Source organism: Sciurus carolinensis, chromosome 2, assembly GCF_902686445.1.
Source record: "Sciurus carolinensis chromosome 2, mSciCar1.2, whole genome shotgun sequence".
Taxonomy (NCBI): Eukaryota; Metazoa; Chordata; class Mammalia; order Rodentia; family Sciuridae; genus Sciurus; species Sciurus carolinensis.
The window spans coordinates 168,168,052-168,194,839 of record NC_062214.1 but is presented as its reverse complement, the minus strand read 5'-3'; the positions used below and the strand labels follow the sequence as shown (position 1 = coordinate 168,194,839).

The window sequence follows — 26,788 nt, the reverse complement described above, 5'->3', positions numbered from 1 at the left end:
TTTCCCACAAACAGAATGCCAGAATCTGGGATGGCGATGTGGCTCAGAGGTAGAGTGCATGCCTAGCATGCACAAGGACCTGGGTTCCATCCCCAGTACTCAAGGGGGAAAAAAAAAAAAAAGAATGCCAGACCACAGGGACAATAAATGCTTCAGTCACAATGAAATGCTCCAGTGGTTGCTCAGCTGTGCAAATTGTGCTGTCTGAAGGGGAAGATATCTCTGTTACTTTCCTAACCAGGCAAAGAGGCCTTGAAAACTGCTCTGACATGACAGACGACCTTTCTCAAGGAAGCACCCCATCCCCACAGCCTCTTTCCTCTCCCTACAACTGCACTCCACTCTCAAGTCGCCCTCCAAGACCCCAATCAGTCTAGCAATGTTAGTATCTCTGAGTATTTGCATGTATTTTATTATTGGCTCATAAGTTTCCCCCTAACTTGCCTATCTGTCTCCAAACAGCTGTTCTCCTCAGTCTCAATCTAGCATCCATCTATCCAGAAAGATGCATAGAAGGGTCTGTGGTTTAAAGGGGATGTTTAACTGTTTTAGGAATTCCATTTGGAAATTAACCAAAGGAGCCAGTCACTACTTTGTAATAAGACCTTGGTGAGTTGCTTAACTTTAACCTCAGGACATTTAATATAAAATTTAGAAATAACATTTAGAAGTACACAGAATAGTTATGTGGATAAAATTCGATAATAAATTTAATTTAAAAATGTTTAATATAAGATATTATTAGCAGTTTTATCAGTAAGAGATCTAAATCCTACCTGATCAGGTTGCTGTAAGAAATAATTGAGGCAATTTATGTAAAGTTTATTAGCTTGGTGCCTCACATGTTCAGTAAATATATGCAATATCTGTGACAGATCAGTAGCATTAGTAAAATACTTCAGTTTTGAATAAATAAGAAAATATATATTTGCTGCTTTATAAATAAAGTTTTCATTTCATTTATCTTTTCTTGATAAATGAAAACTACTATTGGCAACCAGCATCACTATCAGGGTTTTACAGAACTCTAGTACTGTTGAAAAAAGTGACAGCTGAGAAGCAACACTATGTACCATAGCCCAAGTTATCACCAGAGCCCTGTGCCCATTCATTTCTCAGGACCATAAAACTTTTCATTTAGGAACTCTCAGTTATGTCATGTGAATCCAACCACGTACTCATAGGGAAAAAGGGAGAAAGCAAGGAAGGTAAGAAAAAAGAGGAAAGTAATTTATATAGGACAGTAATTCTGTTCAATGTTCCATTCAGTGGGCTAATACCCTGGCCTACAGGTGAGACTGGAAATGTGAATCCATCAGTCAGACTTTTCACAAACCTATATATGGGGCCAAAGACACAAACCCACACATACTGTACTTGATAGGACTTTACAGAGATTTCAGGGTATTACCGCATAGTTACTTTCATGATTCGTGCTGATGTCAGAATTTACCTCTGCACAGAATGACTAAGGCAGAACTTCAGTGCATCTGAACTCTCATGCCAATCACGAAAATTTGCTTCATGAAAGGTAAATCTCCTGTGGAAAGGAAACTCTCAAATAGGCTATTCTACTCTACCCCCGTGCTATCTTAAATCACTAGACACTTTCTGCGATAAGTATGAAGTTAGCCACTGCCTCTTGGTGGCTAATGCTCACTCCCTGACAAGCATTCTCACAAGTAGTGAGGGTTGACATTGCTGTTATTCCCCAATCCCTTTTCTGTTGTACCTGGTCTCCAGGCTGGCAGCCTCTTGAAGCATCTCATCTGTGATGGTGTCAGTGTTATAAAATTCTTTCAGTGCCTGCAGCAGCTCCCGCTTTCGATGAGCAGGCAGGCTCTCCGCGGTGAGCAGGGCTCTGGCCCCAGAACGCACCTGCCGGCGCTCAGGATCTTCCAGCAGACGCAAGCCCTCCTCAGAGCCAATGGGGGCCTGGAACTCCTTGGCCAGCTGCTGCTTCAGATGGTTATCATAGTAGTTGGAGATGGCATGGCAGGAAGTGCAGAGCAGGAGCACATCATGGGAGTTGTGATCCTTCATCTCAATTGGGAAGTGTTTCCGGTACTCATGTGGAATCACGTTCTTCCTGGACCAAACCCACCCAGAGAGCAGTGCTGATTAGCATATGACAGAGTACATGTGAAGCTAGCAGGTGGACAACTGGGAGTCTAACCGGGACCCAAACATTTCTGAGAAGCCCTGGGCACCGCAACCTCAGAGAGATTGCATGAAGGCAACACTTCTTATTCTACTCTCAGCCTGACCTGTGCCTTAGGTTCCTACCTATCTGCCTGTGCTTCAGGGTTCTCTCCTTGAAGTAAGTTCAGAACACCTGCTGTCAGGCTTCAGTGGGGGACTAGGGGCAGGGAGAGGTTAATAACAACCTTTGAGAAGGCTGTGCCCCCCAGAAGAAAAAGTCACAGAGAAATGAAAGATACTGTAACGATCTTTGACATCTGGAAAGTAACTCTCTCAAAGAAGCCTGGTGACCTGAGCAAGCCAATTTCCTTCATCTTAGGAATTCCTTAATCTTATTTCTGGTTCATCAAGACCCATCACTATTTTCTAAGGGGAACTAAGCTCTCAGGAAAAACTCCTGAGAGCAACAACTATTTGTCTTACTTTGACAGGGAGAAAGGAGGAAAGTGAATCACTACACAAAAGCCAGGGAGAAAACCCAAGCATGGACACTCAGGCCGAGAGAGCAGCCTCACCTTCGCTGTGTGGAGACTCTAGCATGAAAGAGCAGCCTTCGGGTAATCTGAAAACTCCATGAACAATGCTCAGAAAGCTGAAAGCCTCAAGGTAACATTATAAGGACACAGTTTCTTCTGAAGGAAGTGGTCTTCAAAACTTAGTGAGCAAAAGGAAATAACTTTTTTCAAGGCAGACTGTTACTGAGGATAATGCTGCATTCTAGAAACTAAGAACTGGCTCAGGACAGATAGGGGCCACTAAAGAAGGCCAGGCAGAGTGTTGAAGACCTTGGGGAAGTCAAGTCTCTCAAACAAAGTGGGCAAACTCAATCAAGGGCTCTGCATGTGGTTACCAAGGTAATCTCCATGTGAGCAGACAACGAGGGCAGCCAGTGCCACACTCACCGAATGTAAGAGTCTGTCTTGCCACACACTACACACAGGTTTTCTTTAACCATCAAGTAATAGTCTCCTGGGGATTCAGGTCTTCCCGCAGGTTCAAACTGTAGCTTGACCACAAAAGGTTCTTCACTCACCAGCTCTTAGAGAAAAGAAGCAGTGTCAGTGTCAGTGTGCCCTTCCCCATCCCCAGGGAAGAAGCACCCTCCTAACTGTCTCTGCTGTGTGCTGGTGGAAGACTATGTCTGAGGCATGACCATCCAGTCCCATGTGTCAAGGTCTCTCTGCCTTCTTTGACTACCTGCTTCCTTATCCCATCCCACTTCTGTCAGGATCCATATGCTGCAGCTAATTAAACTATGACAGCTGAATCTCACACCTCCAATGCCTTTGTCCAGGTACCACTGAGCTTTTCTTCGGTCACAAGTGCAGAGGGGCTGACCATCAGGAGCATGGAGAAAGCAGTTATCATAAAGAGGAGATTTTCTGCAGATAAAGGAGAGAGAAAGCTCATGCTGAAAGCTAACTGTTGGTCAAGGTACCCATTACCTTTCCATAATCTCTTCTGAATGACTTAAATTATTTTTAACACTAGGGTCAAACACACCAAGTATGGAAAAAACAAATAGGGTAAGAACCCATGTTCAACCCATGTTGTGCTGAGCTAGCAAGCAAAACTAGAAATCAATCTGTCGATGCCTCTAGATTTTATACTTAGGGAATGGGACATTAGGGAGTGAGTTAGGTAGTATTTACATAGCTCTGCTGTGACCAAAGAGAAACAGCAACAAAAAAACTGCCAAGTGACTGGATTAAGCATAGTAAAGTAAAAATTTTAAAGTTCAAGCTTAATTCATGAGGGCCATGTGGCTCACATGACATACTTCATTCAATTTAATCATCTAATTCCTCAAGGCACTTTGCTACAGGGACCAAACTTCTGCTCCAAAGTACTTATTACTCATCTTCTTACAACAGAGGTGTATGTCCCACAGGAAAATTCTCATTGGTTAGAAAGTACTGTTGGCTTAGAGCGCGACATCATTCTAAACCATCAAATACCAAATGAACAAGAAACCTGATGATGCATTTCCCCTGAAAAGTATCAGGCACCTCGTGTTACACATTTTTACAGCTATCCTAAAACAAACAAGGAATAATAATTACCTTCCCAGAGAAATTATGGTCTAAGGTCACGTGAGGGTCAGTGATTAAGCTAGGCTTAACTCCTCGTTTCAACTTGAATAGTCAAAAAGAAAAGTAAAAGAAAGGGAAAAGAAAAAAATACAAAAATAAAGCAAAAAGATAGTCCAAATGTCCCTGAAGGCAGAGAAATGTAACATTAACCCCCAAGGAGCCTCTGCTACCTGACCCAAGCCTTCTCCCAGACCCATGGTGAAGTCCCTCACTCTTTACTAGTTAGGGAACGACTTGGTCACCTGGCAGAATAGCCCACCCCCAAGGGCTTTCTTCTGTGTTTCCTGGGGTCTCTTCCTTGGTGGTTGCCTGGCACCATTCCATTGACCTTAGACTTCTTATTTCTCAGCTTCTGCTGACATTCTGTTGCTTCCCCATTAACCTCTTCTCCCGATCTGCTAATTCCTTTGCTTCGAAACGGGATGTCTACCACATCCTGGCATTTCTCCAAGACTTTTCTCCAGTCAATGTGGTCATTGTTTTCTTCCACAGGCAAATTTCTAGAGAAAGGGTGTCCAAGAAGATGGAGAAAGAGAGCCACTGAAATCTGGGCATCCCTGGCTGCATATGTTACCTGAAGAAAAAAATCAGAGATCAGTAGAATCCAGAAGGCAAACTAGAGAGTAAAGTCAAAGTCTATCACAAAGATATAGACAACTTTTCAGAGTCTAATTAGAAATGTATTATAATCTAGGTATCATGTAATTCTTAAAAACTTTATTATAAACAATTTCAAGCTATACAAAAGTAAATTAAATAGTGTAATGAACTTTCATGTTTCATTTTTAGTTAAAATAATGATTTACTTTAAATGCCAGGTAATCCTTATCTATATAAATCAATGAAGTTCTATTTGCTACCAAATTGCTGGACAAAATTTTCTCAAGTTTGGAGGAAAGATAGTTAATGCAGGTCTGACAACAAGTACATGAAATTCACTTTGGAGGCAATCATCTTCCAAAAGAGCTGAAACCATGATTTCTTAAGAGACCTATATGATTGTTAATCTGAAATGACCCACCACACCTGTTCATACTATGCTGTACAAATGGGTTTTAATCATGGGCTTCAAATCAAAAGTCACAGGGTCCATTCCCATAATTAATTTATTTAATAGTACTAAGTCATTCTTTCAGGCAACTGATAACATCCAAGCTGGTCATTAGCAAAAGTAGTCAAAATTAAAATGAATAGCTCTTCCCAAAAGAGTAAAGACTTTAAAATTCCTCTAATTCACCTTTAATAACCAAGTTGGGTAAATAATTTTATTGGTAAGGATGTTTTATCTTTTAGAATAATACAACAAGTTTGGCTACAATTTTCCACCTAGGTCCAACAATCTACTTATCTATTGGCAGACTGTCTTCCACTGAAGAGTGTGCTTGACTCTAAAGAGCCCAGAGTGCTTCTTAACACATTATTTTCAAAAGATTAGAGAACAGGTGCTTTCAAAAAACAGTGCTGTTTCCTTCAATGTCCACATGCAAAAGAACAAGTGTGGATCCCTAACTCACAAGACACATAAACATTTAACTCAAAATGGATCACACACCTAAATGTAAAAGCTAAAACAAGATTATTAGAGGAAAACACAGGGTCTTGGGCTATTCAATGATTTCCTGTATATGACATCAAAAGTATAAGTGCTAAAACAAAAACTAGATAATTGAAGCTCATCAAAATCAAAAACTTTGGGGCTTCAAATGACCCTGTCAAGAAAGTGAAAAGACAATCCACAAAATGACAGAAAATATTTATAAATCATTTATCTGATATAGGACTAGTACACAGAATATATAAAGAACTCTTAAAACTCACCAAAAAATCTGGGCTGGGGTTGTGGCTCAGTGGTAGAGCACTTGCCTAGCATGTGTGAGGCACTGGGTTCGATCCTCAGCACCACATAAAAATAAGTAAATAAAATAAAGGCATTCTGTCCACCCACAACTAAAATAAACATTAAAAAAAAAAAAAACTCATCATAAAATCTGAATAGCTACTTCTCCAAAGATATAAAAATGGCCATTAAATACATGAAAAGATGCTCAGCATAATCAGTCACAAGGGAAATGTAAACAGAAACCACAGTGAAATACCTAAAAGGATGGCTATAATCAAAAAGACTGAGCAACAAGAATTGGCAAGGAGGTAGAAAACTCTCATACATTGCTAGAGGAAATATAAAATGGTGCAGACACTTTGTAAAGTTTGTCAGTTCTTCAGTTAAGCATAAAGTTACCGTACAACCCAAAAATTCTACTCCTAGGCATACACCCAAGAGAAAAGAAAATATGTGTCTATACAAAAACATGTACACAAATGTTCACAGTAGCATTATTCAGAATAGTCAAAAAAGAAGTCACCCAACTCTTTACCATTTGATGAATGTACAATGAACAACAATATCCATACAATGGAATATTATTTAACAACAAAAAGAAATGAATTATTAACAAATGCTACAACATGGAGGAACCACAAAAACTTGGTAAACGAAACAAGCTAATCACAAAAGACTATACATATTGTACAATTCCATTTATATAAAATGTCCAGAATGGGCAAACCTACAGAGACAGAATGTAGGGCTAGGGTTCTGGGAGTGAGAAAGGAAGGGACTGACAACTAATGGGTATGGAGCTTATTTTTGGAGGATAATAAAAGTGTTCTAAAATTAAATTGTGGCAGCCAGGTGTGTCAGCACATGCCTATAATCCCAGCAATTTAGGAGGGTAAGGCGGGATATCAAGTTCGAAGCCAGTGTGGGCAACTTAGAGAGGACCTAAGCAACTTCGTGAGACCCTGTCTCAAAATAAAAACTAAAAAGAGGTAGGGGTATAGTTCATTGGTAGAGCACACCTGGGTTCAAATAAATAAATAAAATAACATAAAATTAGAGGATTGGCAAGGAGGTAAATAAAATAACATAAAATTAGAAGATTGTGGTGAGGGGTATACAATTCTACAAATGTACTAAAAATCCATCATTTGTGTACTTTAAAGTGGGTGATTTTTATTATAGGTAAAATGTACCTAAATAAAAATGTTCTAATGTTCTAAAAAGACAGGAATTTAGGGTCACAAATCAGAAATCTCTGGAGAAAACAAACTCAGAGTTGGAGGTATAGCTCAGTGGTAAAGCACTTGCCTAGCATATGCAAAACCCTGGATTCAATTTCTAGCACCACAAAAATAATAAATAAATAAAATCTATAATTAAAATTAAGCTTTAAAAAGAAAGAAAACAAACTCAGGTAATTTGATTCTTAGAACTCTCCCACAGGATATTAAACTTGAGATACTATTGCTAAATCTTCCTTTTTTGTTTTTGTTTTTGTTGTGGTACAGGTGATTGAACCCAGGGGCGCTTAACCACATTCCTGCCCTTTTTATTTTTTATTTTTATCATTTATTTATTTGTTAAAATTGTTTTTAGTTGTACTTGGACACAATACCTTTTTTATTTATTTATTTATTTATTTTTATGTGGTGCTGAGAATTAAACCCAGTGCTTCACATGTGCAAGGCAAGCACTCTACCACTGAGCCACAACCCCAGCTCTTTATTTTTTATTTTGAGACAGTCTTACTAAGTTGTTAGGGTTTCACTAAGTTATAGCCTTCGATCCTCTGCCTCCACCTCCTGAGTCTCTGGGATACAGGTGTGTGCCAGTACCCCAGCTCCATGAACACTTTTGAAGAATGAACAAGTGGAACCTAACCTGGCAAACGAGAAGGCCAAAACCTAGACCTACCTGATGTGGGAGGACAAAAAGCCAAAAATCAAATTGGTATGAGCCACAGAGACAGGAAAGTAGGGAGGACTGGGGGCAGCAGGTGTCTAGGAAAGCAAGGGTACAAGAAGGTGCAGAAGCCGAAAGATAAGGTGAACGTCTCCATCGAGAGCACTTCTCATCCCAGATCTCCTCCTACACCACAGGGTTGGGCAACTACCCCTTCCTACCCCAAAACAGAGTGAAAGTTTAAGTCATATAATGGTTAAAACAGAGAGGATCTGAACCTTGTATATCAGGCACAACACAAGAAAGGCCAAAAGATCACCTGAAAAAAAGGGGGAGGTTGTGAGAAAGTCTACATATTGAATGGTGAGACCACCAGCTCTCTTTTCCTCCTCACCAGCATAAAAGCAGTAGGGGCAGAAGCCCAGAGGATTCATCTCTGGAGAAACTAAGTAGCCAGAGAGAAAAAATAGTTACTGACATCTGATTATAATCTACAGCTACCAACAATGAAGCCCACTAGTCCAAAAGTCCTAGACATACCTCTGTGCTCTCCATGAAAACTTTTTAAAATATCAAATGCAAATGTTATTTTCCATATTTTTAAGATCTTGTTAAGCATTATTTTTACAATTAGAACAACAACAATAGCATTGCTAAAACATGAATAAAAGTCACTGGCAATTCTGCATGCTCATAGAAGTAATATGGATTACAAATTTGATTTCAAATTTGGTAACAATAACTTTTTCACCCTAACTTTTTATTTGAAATTTCTGAAATATAGAAAAGTCAAAAGACTAGCACTGACAAATGACATTCGTAATTATCAATAACTGCTTTATCTCTTTATAAATAAACACATCACACTTTTTCAGCTTAATTCATTTCAGAGTTAAGTTGTATCCATTATACTTCATCTCTAAATCTTGCAGTGTTTATCTCCTAAGATCAAGAACACTCCTACATAATCACAACACTCAAGAACTATAACAGTGACCTAATTCGAGATAACTGGGTACGATAGTGCATGCCTATAATCCCAGTGATTCAGGAAACTGAAGCAGGAGGATTGCAAGATCAGCCTCAGCAAGTTAGTGAAGTCTTGTCTCAAAATAAAAAAATCATAAAGGGCTGAAGATATAGATTACTAAAATGTTTAAAAAACAGTCAAATGTCTCTAATTGTCACAAAATGTCTTCTACAGATGTTCCAGGATTTGGGATCCCTGATTCAATATCCAATTAAGAACCTCACAGAGCCAGGTACAGTGGCGCACGCCTGTAATCCCAGCAGCTCGGAAGGTTGAGGCAGGAGGATTTCAAGTTCAAAGCCAGCCTCAGCAATTTAGTAAGACCTTAAGCAACTCAGTGAGAGAAAGAAGTTTAACATGAAAGACAAAAACCAAAACATTTTTAAAAAGGAATTCAGAGAAAAAAGAGACAATGCAGGAAGCAGAAGAAAACTTCAGAAATCTTTAATATTCTACAATATGATATTATATCCATTAAACAGAAACAGAAAACTGTTTTAGAAGTGAATACTCAAAGATGACCAAGGAGCTCTTGTGGCTTAAAAACATGATAAGGAATAATTTAAAATTCAACAGAAAAACTAGAAGATAAATTTAAAGAAATTTCCCAGAAGATAAAGAAAAAGATGGAAAATAGAAAATATTTCTCTAAGAATAGCAGAGGAACAGTGCAATCCCCAGCATTGCAAAAAAAATTAGAGGATCAATTCAGGAGGTCAATATACTAAAAATATATGAGTTCTAAAAACGAAAAGGAGACTACAACATTTTCAGAAATAATTTGAGAATAATTCCCTGAACTGAAAGACATTAGCTTCCAAACTGAAAGGTCCACTGAATTCAAACAAAATGAATGAAAAGTGACCCACCATCATGTTTGTCATCACGAATTTCAAAAAACTAAGGAGAGGAATCTTCCAGAAAGAAAAAGAAATCACATACATCACATCAACACAGGAAGATAGATGACAAGGAGCACTGCCTTCAAAGTTCTGAAGGAAAAACATTTCCACCCTAAAATGCTATCCTCAAACTATTTGTGAAGAGAAAGTATCTTTTCAGAGAGGAAGGTGTCATAAATCATATCCCAGTGCTCCCTTTCTCAGGAAGCTGTTATAAATGTATAAGACAAAAAAGGAAAAAGGCAGAGAATCTAGAAAATACAGGATCAACTATAGAATAGAAGTGAAGAGAATTCCTGGGATGATGCTAGAAGCAAATTCCAGGATGAGATTTGGGCAGCAGGGCTGGAGCACAATCATCCTAAGAAGAGCAGAATGACAGAGGGCTCCAGGGGATGGCTCCCTGAGAAGATGAAATGAGTAGGCCATCCGATGTGTCTGAACCAGCCAAGAGCAGATCTACAGTCTGGCAAAGAGACGAAGGTTAAAACAATTAATAGTTATACAGAACACTAAGCAAATAAAATATAAATATTATTCCTGGGAAAACAAAAAGCTGAGTAAGAAAAAAACAAAATTGTAGTTTACCACGTTACTCGGTTATAAATAATGTCAATGTGAATAGTGGAAGGGCTAGTAGAGTGCCTAGCAAGTGCAAGGCCGTGGGTTTTATCCCCAGCACGTCAAAAAAAAAAAATTCTCCATATATATTTATGATTTATTATATTAACCTAATAAAAATGATGATTTACCTATATTAGGAGAATGGGGTAAGGAATAAATAATTGTTTGAAGGTAGGGGAATTGCAAGACTACTAAATTATACTTTCTATAATACAGTCAAAAGACATATGTACAATAAGAAAGAGCAATGCACGCATGTAATTTAGAAATATACTATAAACTACCAGGAAGAAGTTTCCTCTGATAAGAAGGAAGAGGAATTAGGAATGAGGAGGGTAAGGCAGGGAAGTACTTACTGTTTCTTATATGAGGTCTTATGATACTATGTTTTTCATTTATTATGCATTTGTATTCATAAAAATTACATTTTATGAAATCCTTGGCACATAGTAAATGCTCAAAACTAAAATATAATAGAGACCAAATATTTTATTTAAGTGGCATGTACATTATCTGAAGTATCACCAGATTCTAAGTCTATTTTAAAGCACTTCTACCTAATATTTATGTCACATTTGAAAATTAGAATATTAAAAACAATTATACTTCAGAGGCAATGACTTCTATTCTTCAACTATTCTGATAAGAAGTACCTGATCCTCTGAAAGATTCTCAGCATCCCAATTGCTGCAACGAAGTACAAGGGACTTGTCAAGAGGAAAGTTCAAAACTGTCTCAGCAAGTGATTTCAGGCTAAGTCCATTAAAGAGCAAATTTTTCCTACAATAAAGAAAATCATATATCAAAAAATGAGCAAAGAGCATGAGCAGGAAAATAAAAAATGACATATGAATGGCCAATAAGAAGCAGAGGACAGATAATCACTACATATCAAAAGAAAATGATAATTTGTTATCTATCAGACTGCAAAGGTTTTTTAAAAATAACTATATCTAGTGTCAATGAAGAATAAAGAATCACGCAATACTGTCAAAACTTTGTGAATGAATGGGCTGGGGATGTGGCTCAGTGAAAGAGTGCTTGCCTAGCATATGTGAGGACATGGGTTCAATCCCTAGTGCCACACACAAAAATTAATAACTAAATAAATAAAATTTGTAAACTATATGTTTTTTTAGCCTTTGGGAAAAACAGTTTAATACTAAATAACTGCTAAGACATTGAACATGCAAGTACTCTGATCCAGCAATTCCACTTCTGGGAGTTTATCCTAAAGACAAAGGTACATAAAATGATCTTCATTGAAGCACTATTTATAGTAGGAAAGAATAGTAAACAAAACAACCTAAATAACTATCAATAGTGTTTATGTATTACTTAAAAAAATTTTTTTTTTAGTTGTAGATGAACATATACCTTTTTTGGGGGGGGTTTGGGGGATATCAGGGATTGAACTCAGGGGCACTCAACCATTGAGCCACATCCCAGCCCTACTTTGTATATTTTTTAGAGTTGCTTAGTGCCTCACTTTTGCTGAAGCTGGTTTTGAACTCACAATCCTCCTGCCTCAGCCTCCTGAGCTACTAGGATTACAGGTGTGTGCCACTGCACCCAACGACACAATGCCTTTGTTTTATTTATTTTTTTTTTATGCAATGCTGAGGGTGGAACCCAGTGTCTCACATGTGCTAGGCAAGCTCTGCTGCTGAACTACAACCCCAGCCTCTATGTATTACTTCTTAAATTTGAAAAAGTGATAAGACTATTTTCACTGAAGAGGTGAAAATTCAACAAGCCAATAATATAACCTATTCCTTCTGTACTTCAAAAGATTCTGATTAAAATTGCCACAGAGTGGTACAAAAAATTAATTTGTCCAAAGATCAGAGATAAATATGAAATTAAGAACACATGCAGCACATGTCTATAATCCCAGTTACTCAGAGGCTCAGGCAGGAGAATTCCAAGTTCAAGGCCAACCTGGGCAATTTAGAGAGACCTGTCCCCCCAAAAACTGAACATTTGCCTAGCAAGTATGAAGCCCTGGGTTCAATCCTCAGTACCACCAAAAACAATAACAAATTGGTCTGTAAAAGCAGAGCTAGCTTCCTGGTTACCAAGAATCTGGAAGGCATAGAGTTGGAAGCTTGGAGTGGGTTCATTTCAGTATTAGAACATACAGTATTCCCTCAAGTACTGCAGGAAACGCAATTGTTAAAATCATGAAAAGAAGGAAGTCTTTCCTTACAAAACAAGCAGTAAATTGATATATCTCCCCGTAAAGGCAGTGCAAGCTAAAAAGCCCCCAAACACTTAGGCAAAATATATAAGTTCTTGGTTCAATAAATGGAAATTAAGGACTTACAGACATGAAACTTTCTTTAGGGGTTGGGAGTATACATAGCTTAGTGGTAGAGCGCTTGCCTAACATATAAGACACTGGCTTTGACCCCCAGCACCACAAAAAATGTTTTAAATATTAAAAACTCAAATCTTTTGATTTGTTTTATTAAAAATTACGAAAGTAGCCAGGCATGGTGGAACATACCTGTAATCCCAGCAACGTGGGAGGCTAAGGCAGGAGGACTGTGAGTTAAAAGCCAGCCTCAGCAAATTAGTGAGGCCCTCAGCAACTCAGTGAAACCCTGCCTCTAAATAAAATATAAAAAAGGGATGGAATGTGGCTTAGTGATTAAGCACACCTGCGTTCAATATCCAGTATGGGGGGACAAAAAAAGTAGCTGGTGTGGTGGTGCATGCCTGTAATCCCAGCAGCTTTGGAGGTTGAGGCAAGAAGATCGAGAGTTCAAAGACAACCTCAGCAAAAGTGAGGAGCTAAGCAACTCAGTGAGACCCTGTCTCTAAATAAAATACAAACAGGGCTAGGGATGTGGCTCAGTGGTTAAGTGCCCCTGAGTTCAATACCCAGTACCAAGAAAAAAAAAAAAAAAGTCTAACAATTCGGGGCCAGTGATGCATACCTGTAATCCCAGCTACTTGGGAGCCTGGGGGCAGGAAGATTGTTTAAGCCCTGGAATTTGGGCCAGTCTGATGAACACGGTGAAACCCTGCCTCTTAAAGAAGTCTAAAGAGTAAGAAGATAGCATTTGTCCCCCCGAAATCCTGCTCCCCCTAGTTAAAGGTCAGTTTCATCTAACTTCCTAGTCAGCTGAAAGAAACAACTACTTACCATAGTCAACAACAGGAGCAATCTAGTAGCTGTTAACACTGTGAGTCTTGCCTATAATGTTAAATATACTATGTCAAAATTTTTAAGTTTTATTACTAAAAGTGCTCAATAATAAAACAGATTTTAAAATTCTGATTAAAATGTCATTAAAAAATGAAAGGTCTGATAAGTTTTATTCTCATTTCAGGAGAAATTCATGATACTATTCAGTTTTGGTCAAATTCTTGACACGTGATCATTCTGCATTTGTCAAACACGGAATTCAATGTACCTTCAATTTCTGTACATTCATACTGGTAAGAATAAAAGTAAAGAAAAAGATCTAAAATGAAAATCAATCAGATGATGATAGTGCTTTAAGTTCAATGACAATAATGATGAAGAGACTAACAGTTAAAATTTACAGAGTACTCTATATGTCAAACACTAAGCTTTTTACATAGTTCAACTGGTTTACTCCTCACACCAGTCTTACAAGGTGGAAACATTACTCTCTCTTACAGATGAAGAAACTGAGGAACAGAGGTTAGTGCCCTGCCAAACTTCACACAGCTAGTAAGTGGCGGCTCGGGTACTCCTCCCTCCAGTCTGCTCCTGAGTCAACCCTGAGCCTCTGTACACAGCACAGAACTGGGAGGGTCTGATGAAAGGTGACTTTTGCTGCTATACTTCAAATATTTTTTACAGAGTTTTCGTTTTTACAGCAATACTTTATTGTATTACTAGAAAAAACATGTATACTTACAAGAGCTTTCTACATAAAACCAAACTAAAATAAAATTTCATCTTATATTAAAAAACTATGATAAGCAAAAAAAAAAATTATGATGAGCACAGATGTTAACCAGGTCTTCTCTGAGCTGATCAAATCCTCCCACCTTTTACTGTCAGTGTCGCTTGAGGCAGGGTGAGCTGTTTCAGCTCCTGTCATTTATAAAGGAGGACTGGTGCAAATACATGAGGAGGTAACTGTGACCCCTGGAAAAAACAAGTTGAAATAGAATTTCCATAGGAATAGACGTCTAAGGGAAAGGGAAATCACTCTTCCTCCTAGACAAGGGCTGGTTCTACCAATTTTTAGCCTAAAACAAGGTTTGCAAACTCAAATGCTTATCAGGATGAGCCAGGGTTACAAGGGAATGGTGGGAACTCTGATGAATTTAAAAGAGCATGTTCATCTAAAGGGGACAGTCACTACCTGGCCCATTATTGCCCTGGACTCATCTAAATTTTCAACGGAAGCCAGAAATACTGATACTTACAATTAAATCTTCAGGATTTAAAATTGAATTTTTAAAATTTTCATGTGGGGGGGGGGAGGAGCTGCAGCCCTAATTTAACCAGTGGGATCATCAGTTTGTAACTTATAATTTACAGTGATACCTTATTAACATTTCACCAAAAAGGACAAATTCCTCAGGCACGGTGCACACACCTATAATCCCAGCTACTCAAGAGGCTGAGGCAGGAGGATCCCAAGTTTGAGGTCAGCCTGGGAAACTCAGTGAGACCCTGTCTCAAAAAAATTAAAAAGACCTGGGGATATAGCTCAGTGTTACAGTGTTTGTCTAGCATGCACAAGGCACACAAAAATGACAAATTCTAGGTAACTAAAGTGGTCTCAGAAGTTGAAATAATCCCCTTACAAGTTTAATATGCACCTCAGAATCCTCTCAGTTTCTAAAGAATTTCGAACGTTTCATTACTGATTCCTAGTAATCTACAAATCTTGCTAAAATGTTTGCCCCACAGCTATGAGTATCCTAGCATTCATATAAATCATACCTTTGTCGCATGGCCAGATATCGGAGGTCCAGGCACCCCCTAACGATGAGGCCATAATCCTGCAGAAGCTTGCTGGCATCTTCTGAACATCCCACTCCGACTTTTAAAATGGTGCCATCTGCCAAAATGTCCAATAACGTTCTTGGTAGTGTTTTACCTCCACAGATCAGCTTGGGCAAGCGAACCAAGACACAGAGGCCACTTGGTGAGGCCATCTGTAAGAGTGACAGAGGACTGGCTTTGCCTTCCAAATTCACCTGTAACAGAGCAAGACAGACTGTGATCTGTGGTTCATACCACTACAGAATGGTAAGCACAACATAAAACTGGGGGGTGCGGTATGTGTGTAAGGCTAAGAGGCACATCGTTTGCTTCCCAAGGGGAGAAGTCAACCAGATTTGGAGTTAAATCCAAGGAAAGCAAGTATGAACAAACACAATGGACCTTGTGAAGCAATGACCTAAATAAAGCTTCCCAAGGGCCCAACTCCAGGCCCTGAAACATGAGCAGTCCATAAATAGTGGCCAGCTGACAAAGAGGCACTCTGGAACACACACTGGCAGAGTCCAATGCAGTGCTAAGAAAAGAGGGCTGAGGAGCAGAATGCCAAATGACGAAGTTCTCTTCATTATCCAGACTCTGACACACATGCCAGCAACTCCACTCACCTTGCTACTGCAGTCTCGAAAGCTGACTTTTTAAAAGAGGCAGGGAGTGGTACCTGCCAACGAAACAAACCCTGGAGGCAGAAAATGCTTTCTCAGCATTTCCTACCCACAAACAGGGATCATAAAGATAAAAATGGATATTGAACATTAAGTTAGGACCTTTATATCTATCTATCTATATCTATCTAGTTAGTGTACCAGGGATTGAACTCAGGGGCACTCGGCCACTGAGTCACATCTCTAGCCCTATTTTGTATTTTACTTAGAGACAGAGTCTCACTGAGTTGCTTAGCGCCTCACCATTGCTGAGGCTGGCTTTGAACTTGAGATCCTCCTGCCTCAAACTCCCAAGCACCTGGGATTACAGGCGTGTGTCACCGTGCCCAGCTAGGACCTTTATATCTTTTTTTTTTTTTTTTTTGGGTGCTGGGGATTGAACCAGGGCCTTGTGCTTACAAAGCAAGCACTCTGCCAACCGAGCTATCTCCCCAGCCCCCCTTTATATCTTAAGAGATAAAAATAATTTCATGTATTAACTATATTTAGTTCTAGTTTTAATCTTTTGGAGGTCATAGGTCAATTTGAGAAAATACTAAAAGCTAAAAATGTTATCCCTAGAAAAACTTACATACAAAATTCACATATACTTTCAAGAGTTTAAAGAATCCCTAAAACTATCCATGGAATGCTAAGCATAGTGGTTCAGGCCCATAATCTCTGCAACTCAGGAGGTTAAGGCAGGAGGATCACAGTGGAAGGCCAGCCTGAGAAACTTAAAAGACATCCTGTCTCAAAATAAAAAGTAAAAAGGAGTGGGAATTAGGGCAGTAGCACATGCCTGTAATCCCAGAGGCTGGGGAGGCTGAGACAGGAGGAACGCGAGTTCAAAGCCAGCCTCAGCAATGGCTAGGCGCTAAGCAACTCAGTGAGACCCTCTAAATAAAATACAAAATGGGGTTGGGGATGTGGCTGAGTGATCAAGTGTCCCCAAGTTCAATACATACCTGGTACAAAAAAAAAAAAGGAATGGGGATACAGCTCAGTGGTAATGGTACTAGGTTCAACCCCAGTACCAAAAACAAAAAACTATCCATGGGACCCCAATAAATTTCAATCCTTCTCACATTTCAGGAGAGGAAACTTCAGGCCTACAGGTGAAGCAGTTTAACGAACTATGATGACAGAATGACAAACCAGGGCTATAGCCAAAATTTCCCAGTCTCTAGAACAGTACCTCTCAAACAACAGTGATTTTTGCCCCCCAAGGGAAATTTGGCAACGTCTGGAGAAATTCTTGGCTGTCACGTCTAGGGGAAGGGAGCACACTGGCCAGAATGCTGCTAAACAACCTACAATGTGTAGACTGGCTGCTCACAACAAAGAATCACCTGCCCAAAATTTGAAAGATGGGGAGGCTGAAAGACTCTGCTTTAGAACAGTGTGGCTCTCTCACTGCCATACTGCCTGTGTGCAAGGTACTGCACAGTGCCATCTCGGACATGGTTATGCATGCGCGGTTCCTGACTCAGGAACTTACAACCTTACAGGTGGAGCAGTGGACGTACAAACACAAACTCACAAACACAGAAAATGACACGGTGAATGCCAAAGGAGTGATTCAAGTGTCACAAGTAATCAGGAGGAATATTTCATAGTTGAGGCAACCAACAGAGAGTCACAGAGAGAAAAGAGCATCACAGAATTGCTGTTAGAAACAAAAGTTGAGAGTCTTGGCCCTCAAATTCTACCTTAATGCTGGGTAAAACCATGATTTAACTCATATGAACCTTAGAATTTCTTCTCAGGCACTGCTTTACAAATGAATTGTAGTTCTAGACCCTTAAAAGAAACTATGCTAGTGTGAACTCTTTGTCATCTATCTCTTGGGACTTAGCCAAGGTCTGAAAGACTCAGAAGAAATATGACTACTGCTGGATGTGGTGACATAGTAGTCTCAAGTGACTCAGGAGGCTGAGGCAGGAGGATCACAAGTTCAAGGCTACCCTCAGCAATTTAGTGAGGCCCTAAGCAACTTAGCGGGAACCCATCTCAGATTAAAAATAAAAAGGGCCAGAGATGTGGCTCGGTGGTTAAGTGCCCCTGGGTTCAATCCCCAGTAACCAAAAAAACAAAACAAAACACAAAAAGAAACCTATCGATTTTTGTTCTGTAATCAAAACTGACCTTTTGATTAATGAGCAGTTTTCTCCCTTTTTAATACAGGTTGAATATCCCTTATTCAAAAAGCTTGATGCCAGAAGTGTTTTAGATTTAGATTTTTTTTTTCAGATTTTTGGAATATTTACATACATAAGGAGATATCTTGAAGATGAGACCCAAGTCTAAACAAGAGTCATTTATGTTTCATATATACTTTATATACATACACAAACTAAAGGTAATTTTGTACAATATTTTTAGCATAGATGCATTTTGGCAGTGACCTGTCACTTGAGATCAGGTGTGGAACTTCCCACTTGTATCATGTCAGCACTCAAAAATTTTCAGATTTTGTAGTATTTGGGATTTTCAGATTATGGATACCCAGTGTGTATCTGCTAAGCCTAAGAAAAAGCCATAGATCTCTACTAATATGTAGTACTGATAATTTGGTCTAAAACTCACTGCAAATTCTTAAGTCTGGACCTTTGCACATCTTTATAGTTTCAGGTTCGATAAATAAACAACTAGATACACACATACACACACACATACATACAACATACATAGACTGAATTGCCTTTTTAACAGTGCTTCTGGATTGTGTTGAAGATCCAATAAATTTTAATCAAAGTTTACTCATTAGGCATTCAAATATATAATTATGATTCTAATTTATATTGAATGTATAACTGAAGTGTAATTTTCTGGGAAAGGCAATTTGGCTTAAAAAATAAGACTCCCAGTTTTTATTTCTCATATCTCCCCCTTTTGCTTTATTTCATTATCATCATTTAATCCTGTGATCTCAGGGGTTTTTTAAAAATATTTAACCCATATAAAACATTTGAAATATATATAATATAGTCATACGCCATATAATGTTTCAGTCAATAATGGGTCACATATACAATGGTGGTCCCATGCAATTATAATGGAGCTGAAAAATTCCTATCACCTAGTGATGGACATACAGCCATTATAACATTATAGCCCAAAGCATTACTCATGTGTTTGTGGTGATGCTGATATGAACAAACTTACTGCAATGCCAGTTGTAAAAAATTAAAGCATACCCAACACAAAGAAATGATAAATTTGAGGTGATGAATATGTCTATTACACTGATCTGATCATTACACAATGTATTAAAGTATTGAGATATCATACTGTACCCCATAAATATGCAAAATTATGTAATTTAAAAATAAAAATACATATTTAAACACACCACTATGTACAGTACATAAGACTTGATAATAATAAATGAACAAGCCAGGAGTGATGGTGCATACTTGTAATCTCAGGGACTCAGAGGAGGCTGAGGCAGGAGGATCACAAGTGTAAAGTCAGCATCAGCAACTTAGCAAGACAAAACAAAAAAGGCTGGGGATAAGGCTCAGTGATAAAACATACCTGGATTTTCTCTAATACTGCAAAAACGACAACAACAAACTACTATGTTACTAGTTTATGTACACCACATTTTTATTGTTATTTTAGACTGTACTCCTACTTATAAAAAAAAAGTTTACTGTAAGACACTATGCCATGTACTCCAGTAGCAGCTTCATATAATCTCCTGCTTATGGCACCTCTGGATTGCATCAAAAGGCCACATCAAGTGACTAACCGACACCATCTAGGTTTGTGTAAGTATACGTTCTGATGCTCACACAATGACAAAATTGCTTAATGAAGCATTTCTCAGAATATATTCTTTTCAATAAGTGACACATGACTGTACACATATATTTATTTATAAGTCACATACATGTAATGTGATACTACTATAATATACATACATATTTTTGGACTGGGGATTGAACAGAGGGCCTCATGCATTTTAAGGATGTGCTTTATCACTGAGCTACACTCCTATCCCTGTATACACTATTAAATATACACAAAAGTAACAATTTAAAATGAATGATGCAATCAGTCATTATAGATGAAACTTCCAACACTCTTCTGTGTTTTGGTGATTCATTTAGAGAACATGGGGTTAGAGAACTTTCTTCCTGAGAGTCAAAGGATAATCCATTTTAGCTTCAGTATTCTGAAGTATTAAACTGGAAGCTGTTAAGTCTCTGACAAGGCCTAGGAATCTTTAAATGACCCCATGATGGCGGCAGAGAGTAAAGAATGATATGGGACCATATTCTGGGCTGGCACAGGTTAAAGGAATACTCTTAGTCTGTGGAGTTCACAAATCAGTTAAATTTAGACTATGGCTTTGATATAGGAATAAGTTTTCCCTGTTCAAGTGGCCCTGTGTGGCTGGAGAATAATAAGAAGAGGATGGGAAGAAAGTAAGGAGACAAAATCAGAAAGCTTTTAAGTCCTTAAGAGAATGTAACTAAGACATCTGGATTTTATTCTGAGAGATGGAAGGGTTTTTAAACAGAAGACTGACATGATCTGACTTGCTTTTTTTGTGATGGTGGTCCTGGGGATCCAACCCAGGGCGTCAGGCATGCTAGGCAAGCACTCTACCACTGATCTACAACCCCAGCCCTGATTTGCAATTTTAAAAGACTTTTTTTTTTTTTTTTTTTTTTTTTTGGTACCAGAGAGTGAAGTCAGGGACACTTAGCCACAACCCCGCCCTTTTTTATATCTTATTTAGAGACAGGGTCTCACCGAGTTGCTTAGGACCTCGCTAAGTTGCTGTGAAGCTGGCTTGGAACTCTCAATCCTCCTGTCTCAGTCTCCTGAACCACTGGGATTAGAGGTGTGCACCACCATGCCAGGCTAAAAGACCATTTTGTCTACTACATAAAGAAAAATTGCAGGTGCAGAAGAGTCAAAGCGAGCAGGCCAGTCAGGAGGCTACTGCAATAGTTCAGATGAGAGATACTTGAGGCTTGGGATAAGGAAAGAGCAGGGGAGATACATAGAAGTAGACAGATTCAAAATATATGTTGGAAGTAGCATTTATAATACTTGCTAAGTGGGAAGGAGGGGTTAACCATAAGAAGAAAGGAGTGAACAAGCAGGCCTGAAGACTAGGCCTGCAGAAGGATACTCTTGGGAAAATGACCTTTATTTAGCTCAGTCTTTATCACATCAATTATTTGCATTTCTTAAGCAGGGACATATGCAGTAAGTCTCCAGAAAAGATCAGGCAGGAATGAGGGAGCCAGAAGGTACTTAGGAACATCCTCATCTCTACCTCCAAAGGCAAAAGGCAAATGGCTTCTAAAACAAGGTTCCCCAATCTTTTTTTTTTTTTTTGCGGTGCTGGGGATTGAACCCAGGGCCTCGTGTTTGCAAGGCAAGCACTCTACCAACTGAGCTATCTCCCCAGCCCCAAGGTTCCCCATTTGTACAGATGCTCTGTACACCACCATGGGCAATTGCTCTGTACATCACCATGGGCAATTCAGGGGTATCCGGTATCTCATGCCTCTATGTGGAAGCATGCTGTACTAATTCTTGTTCTGGTCAACCATTTTTTTGAAATTTCATATATCTTGCCAAGAAAATTAACATACTATAAACATATATTAACATACTATAGTATGTTAAAAAATTTAACATACTATAACTGCCTATTTGTCTGATGTTAAATTTTATCACCATGGGACAACTCTTAGAGAGAAGGTCTCCCTGATTGTCATAATCTTAAAGGTACAGAAGAGTGGGGATTATATATTTGAGAAGAAAAATACAGAGTTCTATTAGGAACATATTGAGATTTTTGTTGTTATTTTTGTGGTACTAGGGATTAAACCCAGGGCCTCACACATGCTAGGCAAACACTCTATCACTGAGGTACATTCCTAACTCTTTTTCAAAATTTTATTTTGAGATAGTATCTCCCTGAATTTCCCAGGCTGTTCTTGAACTTGTGATCCTCCTGCCTCAGCCTTCTGGGTAACTGGGATTTCAAGTGTGTACTACTGTGCCTGGCAGGGACATGTTAAATTTGAAAGGACTATTAGACATTTAAGGGCAGATGTCAAGTAGGTAGGTAGATGTAAAAGGCTGGCATCCTATTTTTGAGACTAATCAACATATCAATGACATCCAAAGCTATAAAATTAGATGAGATCATAAGAAAAGAACATAAATTATAGGGAATCAATTAGTGCCCCATGGACCTGCTGACCTATAGACATTTATTTTTATTCTTATTTTTTTAGACATTTATGTATATACGCATATTCATTCTCTTTCGGTCTCCACATATTTGAAAACTTATGCCAGAATTTTTAAATTAGTAGAGTTCACATTTTAAAAAATTTATATTCCAAATTTCTCTTTCAAGAACTGAACAATCTAGCAATAGTTGGCTTAAACAAAAACAGCAGCTTCTTCATTTATATGAGGCATTAATTGGAATTCACCATAGTATCTTCTTAACACTGAAGGCAACTGTCCTCATATTTGTACACCACTGTTTCTCAGGATCCACATCTCTCTCAAAAATAGTAGGAAAATGAAAGATAGCCCTTAGAGGCCCTGTGTTTAAAGAAAAAATGAGTTGGGTGTGGTAGCGCATGCCTGAAAGCAACTTAGTGAGACAGTCTCAAAATAAAAAGGGATTGAGTTTCAGTGGAAGAACACCCCTAGGATCAATCTCCAGTTCTGTGAAAAAAAGGAAAACAAGAGAAAGGTCTGGGGATGTGGCTCCGTGATAAAGGGCCCCTGGGTATAATTCTCAGTACCAATTTAAAAAAATGAAAGAAAAGAGAAAATGAGAGGGATCATGTTTCTTTATGAATTTAAACATATTTGAAAATACCATCACTCTGTGTCACTCATTCACCTTGCCCATTTTGACCTTGTAGGCATCAGAGTTTGTCATTTCTGGGGTAGATAAACAAAGCTGGAGCCCCTTCAATATTTAGATGCCAAGTAGAAGGGAGTTCAAAAAAGGAAAAAAAGAGGGGGAAAGGGTGTAGTTCAATAGTACAGCACCCGAATGGCATGTACAGGGTCCTGGGTTTGATCGCCAGCACTCACAGAAGAAAGAAAGGACCAAGAGGAAAGAAGAGTAAGAGCAGACAGGAGAACGCGAGTGTATGAAGGCCAAGCCTAGTATTGAGAAGGAGTCGTGAAGATGCTTTTGAGAATCCAAGTGTCCACTGGATTAAAAAGCAAGTCTTCAACTTGATTCATGAATGAAACATTATCGAAAGATGTTGGATTAAAGCAGGCTAAAGAATAAATGGAGAAAAAGAAATTCTACTTGAGAAAGTAGAAGGAAAGAAATAATAGAGCAGAACTTAATGAAATAGAACACAAACTTCAAAGAAGATCAACAAAGTTAAAAGCTGTTTCTTTGAAAAGACTAAACTCATGGAAGAAATAATCAAGAGAAAAGGAGAGAAGAGTGAATAGCAAAGTCAGGAATGAAAAAGACATTTTTACATTATTTATGAAACAGGAAAACAATTGTCAGAGGATACTATAGATAAGCGTATGCAAATAATTTAAACTTTTGAATGTATTTCCATAAAAATAATAAAATAAAAAATAAAAAATAATTTACCAAAACTGAGACACTGGAGATGTGGCTCAGTGGCAGAGTGCTTGCCTAGCATGCTCGAGGCCCCAGATTTAATCCCCAGCACCAAACACAAAAGTTGCTAAAACCGAGACATGAAAACAGAAAATATGAATAGCTCATAACTCTTAAAAGAAATTGTATCCATAATTTAAAAACTTCCCTTAAAAGAAAATTTCAGATGGCTTCACCAGTAGACTCTAACCAAACATTTAAGGAAAAAAAAAAATGTAGATCTTACACAAACTCTTCTAGAAAACAGAAAATAGGGAATATTGATACCTGTTGTATAACATTTTGTTTTGTCTGCATAGGTTTTATCAAAGCCTAATAAGGCCACTTCGAGAAAGGAAAGTTATAGAACAATACCATTCCCATAGATTTTTTTAAAGATTTTTTTTAGATGTTGATGGACCTTTGTTTTATTAATTTATTTATGTGATGCTGAGAATCGAACCCAGTGCCTCACACATGATAGGCAAATGCTCTACCACTGAGACACAACCTCAGCTCCCACATTGATTTTTTTAATTCCTCTAAAAATCATTAGCCAGCTGGGCATGGTGGCACAGGCCTGTAATCCCAGGGAGGTTAAGGTAAGATCACAAGTTTAGACCCTATCTCAAAATTTTAAAAAAGGGCTAGGGATGTAGCTCAGTTGTTGAAAGCCACTATACCAAGAAACAAGAATAATAATAATTAATTTAAAATTTAAAAAAAATAAAGTAATTTAGCAACATTTAAAAAGAATAAGAAATCATAGTGAAGTTGGATTTTGAAAATCAATGTATTTTGAAACACAACAGAATAAAGAAGAAAAGTTACACAACTATCTCAAGAAATACAGAAAAAGCATTTGATAAAATTCAACAGTCTTTCATGAATTTAAATTACCAAAAAAAAAAAAGCAGGATGTGGTGCTGCACACCTGTAATACCAGCTTCCTAGGAGGCTGAGGCAGAAGGACTGCAAGTTCAAGGCCAGTCTAAACATGAGACCCTGTCTCAAAATAAAAAATAAAAAGAACCGGGAATGTAGTTCAGTGGTAGAGTGCCTTGGGGTTCAATCCTCAGTACTGGGGCGGCAGGGGAGGGAATAGTAATGGAGGAATTTAGCAAGGACAGATGTCTTTTTTCCTTGAAGCTTTTCTATTATGGCAATCTGGGAAGTGCAGTCGTCTGAAGGGAGATGTGACATCCAACATGAGTTCAATATATATCAGAAATCAACAATAAGTTGGACATGGTGGCCCACACCTGTAATCCCAGCAATTTGGGAGGCTAAGGCAGGAGGACTGCCAATTTGAAACCAGTCTCAGCAATCTTGTTGGATGTTGAGCAATTTAGTGAGACTCTGTCTCAAAATAAAAAATAAAAAGGACTGGGGATTGTAGCTCAGTGTTAAAAGCATCCCCGGGATCAATCACCAGCAAAAAAAAAAAAAAAAAAAAAAAATATATATATATATATATATATACATATATATATATTGATTGCAATAGTATTTAATGAGCACTTACTATATGTTAAAACTCTACTAAAGCCTTTATACTGGAGATAGGTACCATTATACCCTTATTATAGACAAATAAGTAAACTGAGACTCAAAGAAGCTAAGCAGCTTATTCAAGTTCACAGAATAAGCAGTGAAATTGGAAACTCATGTAGGTCCATCCAACTCCAGAATCCAAAATCATAAGTATTCCTCTAATCTGAGAAAAGCAGGAGCTCCATCTGCCAAAATCAACTCACATATTGAGAACAAACTTATTCTCCAGCCAGCCTATCCTCTACCTGACCAGCCAAAGCAGCTAGTCAGAAAAACAGAAGAGGTTTGCATTTTGTTTTGTTTTAAAATACTTTTGCTTTTTAACTTACCCACTCACAGTCGATTCCAAGTACTGGAAAATCTTCTAATTCGCTCCTAAGCAAGGGCTCAATCTGATCCCACTCTGCCTCCTGAGACACCATAATCACATCTGCATGGAGAATCCTCTCCTCCCATGAGGCTCTGGGAACATCAGAGGGCAGTTGGTCCTCTTCTGAAGGAGGCTGCTCCCTCCTCGGTGGCACTTGCTGCTGCTGTTGCTCCTGCTGCTGCTGCTGCTGCTCCTGGGTCACATCGCTTCTCTTATTCCTTCGGCGCTGGATGCCTTTCCATAGGACAAACCCCCCCACAGCCACTCCCAGAAGGGTGGTCACTGTCAAAGCCACTAAATTCTGTCTAGACATCTTCACCTTTATACTGTTTAGGAAAGCATTTTACTAATCACACAACCTGCAAAACAAATGTCAAAAATATATTTATAAACAGAACATAAGCCTATGTATAAGCAAGTTTTCCCCCAGAATCTTCCACCTATAATCTTTACACCCAAGAACTAAAACAAATGCTACAAATATCCACATGAAACAGTAATATTTTAATTTTTTTACTTTTGCGCTTTTTAATTCCATCTCTATCTTCATCCTCCCCACCAAACATTCCCTTGCCCTCTGACAGTTACCCAGGGTTCCCTTAATGATATAAAATCTTATTAATCGGAGCTGGGGAGATAGCTCACTCAGTAGAGTCCTTGCCGTGTAAGCACAAGGCCCTGGGTTCGATCCCCAGCACACACACACACACACACAAAAAAAAACTTATTAATCAAAACAGAATAAGCTAGAACTTCACCTTGGATTGCTGATTTACTACTAAATGAATTTATTAGTTAATGAGTCTTTCTCAAAGCCTTTGCATTATGGCCAGGCAAGGTCACATAAGCTCACAATTCCAGCTACTTGTGAGACTGAGGCAAGAGTTTGATGCTAGCCTCAGCAACTTAGCAAGACCGTTTCAAAATAAAAATTAAAAGGGCTGAGGATGTACCTCATAGCAGAACATCCTGGGTTTAATCCCCAGTATCACACACAT

General features: G+C 38.5%; 1 protein-coding gene across 2 annotated transcripts in view; it reads right to left on the bottom strand.

Annotated features, from left to right (window-relative positions):
• The window catches only part of Exd2 (exonuclease 3'-5' domain containing 2), a 43,663-nt gene that overhangs the window by 3,489 nt on the left and 13,386 nt on the right, over positions 1 to 26,788 (bottom strand). For both annotated transcript variants that reach the window (XM_047542375.1, XM_047542376.1), the window contains 7 exons: positions 25,750 to 26,149; positions 15,530 to 15,786; positions 11,247 to 11,373; positions 4,538 to 4,869; positions 3,478 to 3,584; positions 3,105 to 3,240; positions 1,733 to 2,089 (listed from right to left, as the gene is read on the bottom strand). In XM_047542375.1, coding sequence (XP_047398331.1) covers positions 1,733 to 2,089; positions 3,105 to 3,240; positions 3,478 to 3,584; positions 4,538 to 4,869; positions 11,247 to 11,373; positions 15,530 to 15,786; positions 25,750 to 26,103 — 1,670 coding nt within the window. In that variant the 5' untranslated portion in view covers positions 26,104 to 26,149. The remainder of the gene's footprint in view (positions 1 to 1,732; positions 2,090 to 3,104; positions 3,241 to 3,477; positions 3,585 to 4,537; positions 4,870 to 11,246; positions 11,374 to 15,529; positions 15,787 to 25,749; positions 26,150 to 26,788) is intronic.